At 47.3% G+C, this 13,002-nt stretch overlaps 2 protein-coding genes across 11 annotated transcripts in view; both read left to right on the forward strand.

Annotated features, from left to right (window-relative positions):
* Positions 1-6,732, forward strand: part of PPP6R1 (protein phosphatase 6 regulatory subunit 1) — a gene marked incomplete at its 3' end in the record, with an annotated part of 49,981 nt that extends 43,249 nt beyond the window's left edge. For 5 of the 8 annotated variants that reach the window (XM_081885913.1, XM_081885918.1, XM_081885917.1 and 2 more), the window contains 3 exons: positions 1,370-1,466; positions 3,561-3,686; positions 4,047-6,732. In XM_081885913.1, the coding sequence (XP_081742039.1) occupies positions 1,370-1,466; positions 3,561-3,686; positions 4,047-4,050 (227 nt within the window). Of the gene's footprint in view, positions 1-1,369; positions 1,467-3,560; positions 3,691-4,046 lie in introns of those variants that run through there. The other 3 variants (XM_081885916.1, XM_081885920.1, XM_081885915.1) reach the window with 2 other exon arrangements.
* Positions 6,733-7,711: 979 nt separating this feature from the next.
* The window catches only part of TMEM86B (transmembrane protein 86B), a 28,256-nt gene continuing 22,965 nt past the window's right edge, over positions 7,712-13,002 (forward strand). For 2 of the 3 annotated variants that reach the window (XR_014162478.1, XM_081886087.1), the window contains exons 1-2: positions 7,712-7,829; positions 10,729-10,981. Coding sequence is in view for 1 of the 3 variants with exons in the window: in XM_081886087.1 (XP_081742213.1) it covers positions 7,779-7,829; positions 10,729-10,981 (304 nt within the window). In the remaining 2 variants the exon portion in view is untranslated. The remainder of the gene's footprint in view (positions 7,830-10,728; positions 10,982-13,002) is intronic. The other variant, XR_014162477.1, reaches the window with a different exon arrangement.

The raw sequence follows: 13,002 nt of genomic DNA on the forward strand, positions 1-13,002 counted from the left end.
GTTTGACTTCTGTGACCTAAATAAAATCTGTAGTTGGCTGCTCTTGCTCTGCCTTAATGGAAGTGGCTGCTCTAACCTAAGGCATGGCCCAGATGATGCCATTAACCTAAAATACATTTCCTACCTAAAGGTAAAGGTACCCCTGCTCGTCCGGACCAGTCTTGACAGACTCTAGGGTTGTGTGCTCATCTCACTCTATAGGCCGGGAGCCAGCGCTGTCCGCAGACACTTCCAGGTCACATGGCCAGCATGACAAGCTGCATCTGGTGAGCCAGCGCAGCACACGGAACGCCGTTTACCTTCCCGCTAGTAAGCGGTCCCTATTTATCTACTTGCACCCAGAGGTGCTTTTGAACTGCTAGGTTGGCAGGCGCTGGGACCGAGCGACGGGAGCGCACCCCGCCGCAGGGATTCGAACCGCCGACCTTTCAATCGACAAGTCCTAGGTGCTGAGGCTTTTACCCACAGCGCCACCCGCGTCCTACCTACCTACCTCCAAATGAAAAAATAAAGTTCTGGTGACCACAGCAGCCACCTCCTGCCTTGTTAGTGCTTTAGGGCCCCAATTGGCTGGAAAACTTCAGGGATGGGAGAGCAGGGGTCCTGGAGGAAGCATAGCTCCCATGGTCCTTGTTAGGCAACCAACCACCCATTCCTTCAGGTTTCTCCTTCCTCTCTCTTCCTCTCCCCTTTGTCGAGGGACTTCTGTCCTCCTCCACAAATGACTATAAGGCAACAGTAGCAATATAAACATAGAATTGGCCAGCGGTAGTTTGGAGTAATGGACCCTTCCCTTAGCATCTCAGCAGTTGGTTAGGATGAGAGAGGATGAGAGAGAGAAACTTGCCCTTGTCTTTCCAGTGAGCTTCATACCTTGAGCAGGGAGGGTTTTGGACCTGGGCTTCCCACATCACAGCCCATCTTTCTAACCTTTGCGCCACTCCCTCTCCACCCTAAGCCACTTCCCTCTCCACCCTAAGCCACTTCCCCTGATGACCAGCCTACTGGGAGTCCAGGAGTTTCTACAGCACATTCTTTTCTGCAGCTGTAGGAGTTTGCTGCCACCTAGCCGTGTGAGCTTCCTTAAACACTCAATGACTATGGTGCTTTCTGCTTTGCTACTGTGTGTCTCTAGTACATATGAATGTGAGAACCCTAAGGGGGGGAAATGCAGGCAGTTTATGCCTGTAAGCTCAGAAATAGCAGCTCCGTGAAGGTGAGGTTTACAGCAGTTGAGAGGGGCTTGGCTTTCATACATCACCCTTTCTGAGCCTCTCTGCTGCCTCTGGACGTGATACACCCATCACCATTTTATCCACTTACTATTGAACTTCTTTCCCTCTTTTTCTCCCCAACCCCACCCCTGCAGAAACCTCTAGTGTTCAACAGGAACCTCCCACTCCAGACACAGGCCCCCCAGAAGGGGGTGACCCACCAAATCCCGTCACCATGACAACAGTAGCCAGGTAAGATGGTTAGGTGTGATCCGTGACACAGATGGCTCTTGGTTCCCCTGAAAAGTTGCTAAGAAGAAGAAGAGGAGTTTGGATTTGATATCCCGCTTTATCACTACCTGAAGGAGTCTCAAAGCAGCTAACATTCTCCTTTCCCTTCCTCCCCCACAACAAACACTCTGTGAGGTGAGTGGGGCTGAGAGACTTCAGAGAAGTGTGACTGGCCCAAGGTCACCCAGCAGCTGCATGTGGAGGAGCCGAGACGCGAACCTGGTTCACCAGATTATGAGTCTACCGCTCTTAACCACTACACCACACTGGCACCCAGTTTTTAAGATGAATAAGTACACTAATATCAACAAAATGCTCCAAAAGTCGCCGGGTATATTAGAAGAGTATTAAAATATATATCTGTGTGTGTAGACACGTGTGTAAACACATACACACACACACAGTCTAGCTGGTGGAGTTAAAACATTTTAAAAAATAACCAACCTTTGACATTGATGGTCACCGTGGTAAATGTTACTCTGCGCTCTAGCAAGCAGGGCACATGGCTCTCGTAATGATCCTACTTCTAAAAAACAAAAGAGAAAGGAACCACAACCCCAGGCTTGGGTGGCACGGCAAACCAGGCCACTGCTTGTTTTCCAGCAGCATGGCAGGGGCAGGGGATTTCAGCAAGAGGCACCAGCCTGCTGCTCATTCACATTAAACCATAGATTGCTGTAACATGTGAACCACCAGACTGTTACAGATCTGGGAGCTTGTCCCTTTTAAAGCGGGTGATTTTGAAGCTTTCCTTTTCAGTCAGGCTTTTTGTGACTAGGACTTAGGGGAGAAGAGAGAAGGAATTGTCTTGTTATGCTGGCTCTGATTTTTATCTGGTCCTTTTTTGTTGCATTATCTACACTGTTGAATTTGAACGGTATTCCACCAGGAGAATTATTTGTGATTTGAAAAGCAGGTTAAGATGGACCTAGAGAATAAATACATCACATGTTAGAGGGCTGCAGCCTTGAAAGACTGGTGTGAAGGAAAATTTGCCTCTTAATCTGGCTTGAGGGGATGGGGTGGAGGTTATTGACACCTTGTCAGTATCCTTTTGTAGTTCTTTATTCCCTTTCAGTACTATTCCCTGGGAACCAGGGTGGATTTGATTTAAATCAAATTAATTAAAATCAGAATTTAAATCACTAGTCAGTAAGACAAGATTTAAATCATTTCTTTACAGAAAGACTCATTCTTGCTGGTATAATCTTACTATTTACAACCAGGTGAAGGTTTTATTTTTGGAATAATAAATTTTCAGAGCAGTTTTTACAGTTATATCAAAAATTACTGGTTTGGTTATACTATTAGAAATACATAGACATATAATTATGAAATTATTCTGAGATTTAATAAGAACGGTTTATATTTGGAGAACTTTTCTGCTGTACTTTATTGGAAGGAGGAAAATAATCATTTCCTTAGTAACAATTTAACTAAAACTATAACATTATAGCATATGTATCCATGTTTGTTAACTGATGTGGTTAAACATTTGTTTTTTAAACAGACTGAGTTTTAGCACACATGAAAAACTTAAAGCAAATCCTTATTTCCTGATGAATAGCCTTTGGACTATAATGTAACTTAAATAGAAAGCTATCTTTAGAAAGATTTTTCCTCCAAAAGCATTTTATTTTAAAAATCCAATTTAAATCAAAAACATTTGATTTATATTTTTTTAAAATCAATTTTTAAAAAATAAAAAATCATTGATTTTTATCCACCCTGCCGGAAACCATTAATTTCTGCTGGAGAAACACAGCAACAAAACAGATATAGAGGCCATATTCCTTGTGTGATGATGTCTCTCTCACACACACTCCACATTTATGTGATCTTCAGTATCTGGGAAAGGTAGAGATTTCAAGACCTGGATTGTATCACTGGTTAGATCTGACCTCCTTTTTTAATCTGATTGTGAGAACAGTGTGTGTCATGTGAAATTTACACTCCTTTCCAACATTTGTGTGGTGTGACCAGGCCATGGCTAAGGGGGTGGGTGGGAATGCTTCACTCCTGCTCTGCCACCAGTTCCCTCTTGTCTTTCCTCAGCAGCACAGTAGAGCCTCCCCCAACTACCTCTGATTCCGCCCAGCCGCTCCAGGGGACAACAGAGACTCCACAACCCCAGCACAGCAGCTCCCAACAGACAGAAGAGCAGCAGCAGCCGGCAGCCAGGTGAGGAGGGACTGTAGGTAAGAGGAGATGAACCTGCGAACTGCTCATTGCTCTGCCTGCCAGAATGTAGGAAGGATGGCATCTGGTAACCAGGATATGGGTTGGGAGTCCATGGCTCACGGAAGAGGGTGGGATTCCCCTACAGAACCTCTCTTCTGCTTCGGACGTCATGCGAACGAGAAGCTCGTTCTTGCTTTTTAATACCAAAAGGAGATGCTGAATTCCGCACGTGATGTAAAACTCCTGGATTGCGCAGCTAGCTGCTCCTTCCCTCCTGCGGGAATACCCTCATTCCTCTGTGTATAAGCTGTAGACGAAATAGTTAATATGCACTCACACCCCGTCCTTGTCTTTCCCCAGATAAAGCCTCTCCGTGGGTCTCGTCACTGGGGAAGGCCCACAGCTGCTTGCTCGAACAAGTCCATTTTGCCAGGGACTGTCCCCAGTCCTTCCGGTGCCTTCACCCCTGTGGGCAGGTGGGGGAGGGGGCAGAAGAGAAAGCAGCAAGGGGCAGCGAAAGAGCCCAGCCTCTCCCCCTATCCCACCCCGAGCAATCACTGAAGAAACCAGGACCTGGTACCGGCGAGCACCTGCGAGAGAAACGGATGTGCGTCCCAAGCGCAAAAGCATCTTCCTCCTCCTGGCCCGCTGGTTGGCACAGCCCAGCGAGAGTGCCTCTCCCCCAGGAATTCTGCAGGGCGGGGGGGGATCCGTCTCTCCTCCTTTGGCCTCTTTCCCCTACGACATCCCCCTCCACCCTCCCAGTATGCATACGTACACACTGCTGCACTGAGCAAAACCTGTCTGTTTTGATGCAATTAAATTTTATGCTTCTATCGTACCAGAGGTCTTCTGATGGGGGAGGGGGGGTAACACTGAACAGGGCGGGGAGAAAAAAAACCACCAAGCAACAATCTCGCCACTGTTTTGAGGGCTCTTCCTCTACCTGACAGCCACACCTGCAAGCACAAGTCTGCCACAGCTCCTCTCTCCCCAGCCCCCCCCCCGTCTCCAAATTTGCCCACAGGGTGGCAGGTCAGATTAGCACGGCAGAATTATCTCACAGGGTAAAGAAGGATCAGGAGGTTGCCTAAAGCGGCTTCTCTGAAGACCACTGCCTCAAGTAGGGTTAGGAAGGGCAGTGAGGGGGGGGTGGTCCTGTAAGAGCTGCTGCGTCTGTCCTTTCCTAGCTGGGATGAAATTGTGATATTTCTGCCCTCGTGATGCTTGTTTGAAGCTAATATCCAAGAGGAAGCAATGGGTGGCCAAGGAGAGGGAGGCAGAGCCAGCCTTCCCTGTCTCCTGACTGAAAATAGTTGCTTCCATTCCCCGCCTGCCTCCCCAAACATCACCATCCTTTGGGGTTCTTCAACCAGTGTACTCAGTGAAAAGAATTTTTAGGAGAGATGTGTGCGTACGACCATGTGAAATCTGGATTGACCCTAAGGTTTCCATCATTTTGATTCTCCCGCTGTCAGCATACGTCCACCGGCTCACTGAGATTTAAGCTGGACCTCCTCCCAGTGGATTTTGCCTTCCCCACTCACTTTCCTTCCAGCATTGGTTTGTTTCCTTATCACTATTAAAGAGCTCCACAGGAAGTCCACAGTCTCTCCCGCATATCCAAGCAGCAGCATGGTGGGGAGGGGAAGCTCAATACCCTGTCATAGCATCTTCCCTCCCATGGCAGTGGTTGTTGAAAAAAGACATTGGGGGGGAATGATACCCATACCAGCAGCACATGTTCTGTAGCTGGTTTTGGAAATGATCCTTAGCCCTAAGCAGCCCCATTGTGATTTCAGAAACCCCACCAGTCTCCAACAGGGAGTTTGTCCGTGAATATTGGCTTGTCCTTCAGCTTCATTGTGGCTGATTGACAGACACCAGCTGCACATTAACAGATAAAAGAGTTGGTGACTGCATTTTGGCCCACGTCCTTGCTGCTCCTAACTGCAGCAACCACTGGATCCAAATATTGCAATCTTTTCCCTCGGGAGTCGTCAGAAACGGAGAGGGTTTCTTTCTCTGGGGTTATGTGGTGGGATTCACCTTGCAGAACTTCAGTAAGTACATTGTAGAAAAGTAACTTTAGACCCCCAGTTTATTCCCCCTGCATCCCTGAATCTGTTTGGGTTGGGTGGGTGGGGGTTTTCTGCCCCCCTCCACCTACTTAAAACCAAATTCTCCTGCCTCTTTGAGAGTTCTGGCTCAAGGTCCTGCACTTAACAACACAAAAGACCAAAATGACCCTGGTAGAATGCCCTAGGGACGTATCCTGCAGCCTCCCCTTCTCCATAATCCTTGTTCCAAAGAGAAATGCCCCCCCCCTGCTTCCCAGTTACACTCCCTTGAAGGCCAAGGAGCTCTTATTCTCACCCCAACCAGATCCTGCTCCTCTTCTCTTGGGGCTCCTAGAAACAGGATTTTCCACCAAATGCCTCAGAATCACTGCTTTTTCCCTCTCTCTTCTGGCCTCCCATCCAGCTGTTGACGTGCTTTGGACTTTTCTGTAGCTCCTTTTTATAGTGTTTAAAGGAAAAACGAAATCTCACTGCCTCACCCTTGCCTCTGACTACAGAATTGGGACAAGAGCATTGCAAAAAAGTTCAGCCAAGAACACCTTGAGATTTGGAAGGGTACGTAACGCCAGTGCCCGTGGGGCTTGGTGTATGTGTGGAGGTGGCAAGAAGATCTAATATCAAGGTTTGTAGAGGTCTGATTCAGGACATTGAGCGTGGTAGGAAGCGAAGTCACGGTGGAGGGACCTTTCCCTTGCGCAAGCACTAAGCACCCTTCACCCCACCTCTTTACTTCCAGGTGGTCAGTAAACTTGTACCCCTTCCCCATCTCTCCCTTTCCTCTTTCTCCCACCCCCATATAAGTGGCAATATTTCTTGAAGCTCTTAAACCACAAAGGACAGAAGTGGCCTTTCGCGTCGTCTGCGTCATGCCATGTTCATGCCATGTCAGTAATTTCTTTTTTTCTTTTTCCCTGTGTGTGTGTATGTGTGTGTTCTGTTTGAATAAAGAGATTCTATGGCCGTAATAGACTTGGCTCTCTGCGTTTTTGTACGAAACAATAGTTCCTTAGCTGCTTCCTCCCGCTACGAATGTCACACCGCCCCCACCCAAAAAAACACCAGTGTTAAAGAATGGACTATACTACCAATATAGGAAGCCACCTTGGAAGGAGCTATTTTACTTATTACCACCTTTTTCTTCCAAGATGCTCAAAGTGGTGTACGTGGTACTCCTCCTCCTCATCTCATTCCCACAACAAACTTGCGAGGTAGGTTAGGCTCAGAGATGCTGACTGGCCCAGGAGGGCAGAGCTGGCTGGCTGCCTCAGCATCTCTCTGGCTCGGTCACACCCGAACTCACGGCACAGAGCCTGCAGCAGAAGAGCCCGCCGTGGGGCTCCAACCGGCGGGCAGGCTCCTCCCCGGACTCAACTCTCAGGCCCCGGACTCTCGGCCTGGCGCTCCCGAGAGCCTGGCGCCCGGGTGCCCCGCACCCCTAGCACCTATGGGTAAGACGGCCCTGTGTGCACATGTGATTAGCTAGGATCTTTCATGACCCACCTCTGCAGCCCCTCACGCCAGCTATTTAATAAATGGCTGTAGCCCTTCAGAGCACTAAGAAGAAAGATCCTGCCAATGCTCTTGTTCCTCCTGGCCTGCCTATGTGAGCAGGGGAGTATTGATCAGCTTGTGTTTGGTAATGGAATTTGGTTTCTTTTATACAGAACTTGAGGGTCCAGAGCAGGAGTGGGGCAAAGCCTTTATTATGATTCCCTGTTTAGGTAAGCTTTTAATGTCTGATGTTTTATTGTATTTTTAGTATTTTGTTGTAAGCCCCCCAGAGGAAACGCAGCCAGATGGGCGGAGTATAAATAATAAATTATTACTACTACTACTACTACTACTTTGGTACCAAGCAGAGACAGTGTGACGGGTATGGATTGCCGTCTTATCAGTTGGCCCCTTGTACCCTGAGGGAGTTGAAAGTCCACTTTGCTGCAAGGTGCAAGCATAACTGGCACCCCGCTTCAAGATCAGGCAGCATCTGTTACCGCCAGCGCTAGGAGTGGCCATGGATATCCTGGAGCTAGATGCCCATTACAAGAAAAAGGCAGCGGCCAACGTAAGAGTCTGTATATCTGCTACAAAGGGTGGATGGAAGGAGACAGGAGAGGCACTGGTGGGAGATGGGGCTCCCTGGGAGAGTTCTGGACCTGGGAAGGGGCCCATAGCTCAGTGCTTTGCTTGTCGAAGAGCCAAGGTTCAATTCTTGGCATTGTCTGGTTGGGCTGGGGAACAACCTTGCCTGGAAAGAGCTTCTGTCAGGGTGGACAATGCTGAGATAGACCAGTTAGCTAGATCAGTGGCTCCCTGGCAGGCAGTGGGATTTATGGGGGTCGGGGGTACTGGAGTTGTAAATGACTTTTTTCATATCACTGGATCAAGTTCATCCTTTTTGTCGAAGTCAGCTAGATAGCTTTTATTGGATTTTAAATAAATGCAATTAATTGTTACTGTTTTTAATTTCATTGTGTCATCATCTTCCTTAGTGCAAATGTTCTGAATAGTGCTTTTTATATAGGTCAGGGGTCACTGGGGGTGAGTTTATGGAACCAAGGGGGTGCTGGCCTCAAAAAGTTTGGGAATCGCTAAGCCCAACCTACTAACTGTCGGAAGCAGGTTAAGGAGATGTCTTCCTCTGAGAAACCTGTTGATGCCTCAGATAAGACGCCTGGATTTTTGCTTTCTTTTGCTGCACGCCTCTCTTTCATGGAGAACTCGGGAATCTTGGCTCCCTTTGCATTGCTTTCTATTAAAACACACTGCACAAAACTCCCTGGTGCACTAAAGCCCTACCTTTGAACCCAGGTTTCCTACACTGTCCAAGTCCTTAAGGAACCCAGATATTCGAGTGAAGGCCCCACCCCCAAAGCTCCTCCAGCCCCTCCAGGGCCAGGAGTCCTTCCATTCATCTCCTCTTTGGGTCATTAAAATGATGGAGCAAGTGGAGAGTTTCTCCCAAAGCCCTCCTGTGTGCAAAAGAAGTCGGGGCCCATTCCATGAAGCTGAACCGTGGGAGATCTCGGGACAGTGCATAAGTAAACTGAAGAATTCATCGCATAGGTAAACTGTGGAGTTTGCTTCTACATGATGTAGTGATCACCACCAAAGCGGACAGCTTTAAAAGGCAATGAAGCAAATTTGTGGAAAATAAGGCTCAAGGACTACTAATATTATGAAGGTTGCCGGTTACCTCCAGAGTCAAGGCTTGTAAGCCTGCAAATACAAGTTGCTGGGGATCGTGGGCCAAGGAGTGCTGTTGCGCTCATGTCCTGCTTGCGGACCTCTCAGAGGTGTCTGGCTGACCACTGTGGACACAGGATGCTGGACTAGAGAAATCTGACCCAGCAGGACCCCTCTTATGTTCTAAAGATGGCACCTTCCCTATCATGAGTCTTCAGAGTCCATAAAATTCTGTCAGCAAGACAACTGGAACACACCAGTTTAATGGCAGGGAGAAAACTGGTGTCTCTTTTGGATTTTGGTCCCAGGATTTTTATTCCTAGTTTCGGTGTTTATACTAGCAGTGTCTTTTCTTTCTTTCTTTCTTTCTTTCTTTCTTTCTTTCTTTCTTTCTTTCTTTCTTTCTTTCTTTCTTTCTTTCTTTCTTTCTTTCTCTCTCTCTCTCTCTCTCTCTCTCTCTCTCTCTCTCTCTCTCTCACACACACACACACACACACACACACACACACTTACTTACTTGGTGGGGGGGGGGACAAGCTTTGCAATGGATCCAGAGCTCTCTTTTTTGGTCTGGGTAACTGGGTGGCGCTGTGGGTTAAACCACAGAGCCTAGCGCTTGTCGATCAGAAGGTGAGCTCCCGTTGCTCAGTCCCTACTCCTGCCAACCGAGCAGTTCGAAAGCATGTCAAAGTGCAAGTAGATAAATAGGCACCGCTCTGGCGGGAAGATAAACGGTGTTTCCGTGCGCTGCCCTGGTTCACCAGAAGTGGCTTAGTCATGCTGGCCACGCTGTACCAATAAAGCGAGATGAGCGCCACAACCCCAGAGTCGGTCACAACTGGACCTAATGGTCAGGGGTCCCTTTACCTTTTAACTATTGTACTGGGAAACTGAAATCTATATTACTTGGCCAATCATCAAAATGAACAGCAGAAGCTTTGGAGTTAGCAAAGGCTACATCCACAATTTGTGTTCCCCACTGTACGATGAAAGAGTGAGGACAAGGAATTTGCATTCTCTGTCAAACTTTGGCTTCGGAGTGTACAAGTTCATGTGTTTGCATATTACAGTTCTTGGATATTTGACTAGGTGTTGAAGAAACCTGATATAAGCTGCTTGTCAGTTCAGCCCAAGCACAGCACACAATGGTGTTTGAAATCAAATGGGGAAACTGGAAGCAGCAGCATAGCGTGGGTTGCCGGCACCCAGGGTAGGGCAAGTGTTTTGCTCCCCTGGTGGACTGGGCAGCTGGAGTGGGGTGGGGGTGCACCAGGAAGGCACTCAAGGAGGGTGAACAGAGCTCGCCTCCAACAGACTCCCTGCCCGCTGCCTCCATCCACCTCCCCGCTAGCAGAAGTAATTAAAAGACACAGAAAACAACAGGACCAACACTATTAAAACAGACTGATCAGTGTTAATTGCTGCCGCTGCCCAGGCAAGCTAGCCTGGCATCCTTAAGAAATAATAATGGTGGTGGTGCCTGGCCAGATTGCCTGAGTGAGGAATCCTACTGTTAAAAGCATAAAAACAACTTAAAACAGCCGCCATCTAATGTAATACACAGTTAAAATGATAAACCACCAACCCTATTCAGCTGAAAGCAGATTGGAATAGTCAAGTCTGTAAGAAGCTTTGGAAAACAACCAATGGAGGAACAAAACACACCCTGCAGAGAAGGTGGGATTCCACAAGGAAGGGGCCACCACAGAAAAAGCTCTGTGAGATGCTGGGGGAGGAGGAAATCACTGAAGAATTCTCTTTTCATGTCGCATCCTTAGAAAAGGAGTTTGCTGTATAAGCTGCTGCCTTTCGCCATCTCCTGCACGTCGTACTTCATCCTCTGGCTTCCTGAGAACAGTGTGCAGAGCGCCATCGTCAAATGCCTCCCCGTCCTTTCCTTGGCGTTCTTCGTGGCTTCCCACGCCTACAGCGTGGCCGTTTTCACACCATATGCCCGTCACATTTTCCGAGGCCTGCTGTTCTCAGCTGTAGGGGACATCTGTTTGGTGTGGTCAGAACTTTTCCTTCCAGGTAAGATGTTTGAGGGGGGAGCCCTGTTGTATTCTGTTAACCACCAGTTTGCATTTTACGAGGTTTGCCCTGTGGGGATTCAGTGAGGAGGGGGATAACCACTGCCTTGAGCTCCCTGCAGAAAAGATGGGATAGAAATGCAGTTATATATAAGTGACGGTTTTGACCTATAAAGCCTTAAACATCTCAGAACTGCAGTACCTCAAGGACCGCCTCTTTCCATATGAACCTACCCAGACCCTGAGATCATCTTCTGAGGCCCTTCTTCATGTGCCTCCTCCTCAAGAGGTCCAGAGAGTGGCAACATGAGAATGGGCCTTTTCTGCAGTGGCTCTCCATCTGTGGAATGCTCTCCCCAGGGAAGTTCGTCTGGCACCTTCATTATACACCTTTGGGCACCAGGCAAAACCGTTCCTTTTTCTGCAGGCCTTTGCTTTGATTGACATCCTATGTCCTTGTTTGTTTGTTTGTTTGTTTGTTTTTGGAGGGAGAAGTTATTGGGTTGTTGTTTTTATTTTGATTATATATATTTTGTGGTTTTTATATTCTGATCTTGCTCTGTGAACCGCCCTGAGACCTCCGGGTATAGGGCGGAATATCAAATACATACATACATACATACATAGCAGCTAAATGCAGCCAAAAAGTGCCCAAAACAACGCAAGCAGATATCAAGACCATAGGCGGAATCTAGGCAACCTAGTAAACAGGGGCCAAATAAGACGGAAAAAAATGAATGTTTATCAGCACTTCGTATGTTAGCCACAGCAGATGTGTGCAAATGCTTGATGTTTTTATTATGCTTTTAGATATGCTGTAAGCTGCCCAGAGTGGCTGGGGAAACCCAGCCAGATGGACAGGGCATTATTATTATTATTATTATTATTATTATTATTATTATTATTAAAAATGAGACTTGTCTAGTCTGCAAATCTGAATTCATCCGTCCACAAATACTATCTCTCGCCACATGGGGGCACCAGCAATACACATATAATGACTGACGGGATAATTTCCTAGAAAGGTCAGGAAGAACATCCCCATCTGGCTGATGGCAACATCCATCCAACGGATGTTAAAATCTAATTCGCATCCTTGATAAACAGGTGCATCAGATCTGAGTGAAATCTAAGGATTAATGTGAAGAAGGGTGGAGTTGGTCGTGGATGGCATGATGGGGCTGAGCCTCTTAGTTTCTTCCCTCTGGCCAAAGGGCTGCCCCATGCCAGGGCGAGGAGAGATGAGGCAGCAGCAGACTGTCTATGCCACAGGGCCTGCCTTGGCCATTTAAAGCCATTTAAAGTCTCATGCCACTTCAGGTGGTCATGGCTTCGTTTGTTAAGAGTCCTGAGAGTTGCTAGGAGACCCCAATTCCTCCCCCAGAGCTATAATTCCCAGGGTGGTTTAAATGACAATCCCTCTATTCAGGGAATCGCACCTCTGTCGTATAATGTAGGTAAGGCCTTTGTTTCTCGTTTTTCCAATTGTAAATCCACTTCCCCATTTCTATGTTGGATTGTGATTTGTTTTCTTTTTAAGTCCTCACAAAAACTCCCCATCATTTTAGTGCAAATGTCTCCTTATACAAAGCTCTGCTTTGTTTACGGGTTCTGCAAAGTGGTTTCCCCCGAATCTAATACAGTCGTACCTTGGTTGTTAAACACCCTGGAACTCGGATGTTTTGGCTCCAAAACGCCTCAAACCTGGAAGTGAGTGTTCCAGTTTGCGAACATTCTTTTGGAATCCAAACGTCTGACAGGGCTTCCATGGCTTCCGATGGAAGTTCCTGCAGCCAATCAGAAGCCGCGATTGGGTTTTTGAACATTTTGGAAGTTGAACGGACTCCATTTGACTTCCAAGATACGACTGTACATTTTTTGGGTGTGTGTTTCCACCAATGTAGGCATTTTTATGCTCATTGAATTTACTGCAAAATTTTGTGCAAATTTTGAAGGATGGCTGCGTTTTGGTCTGCGTATTTGTTTCAGAAAATGAGAGCTAGATTAGCTTTTAAGTGCAAA

The sequence above is a fragment of the Podarcis melisellensis genome (assembly GCF_964234715.1).
Source record: "Podarcis melisellensis genome assembly, chromosome: 13".
NCBI lineage: Eukaryota > Metazoa > Chordata > Lepidosauria > Squamata > Lacertidae > Podarcis > Podarcis melisellensis.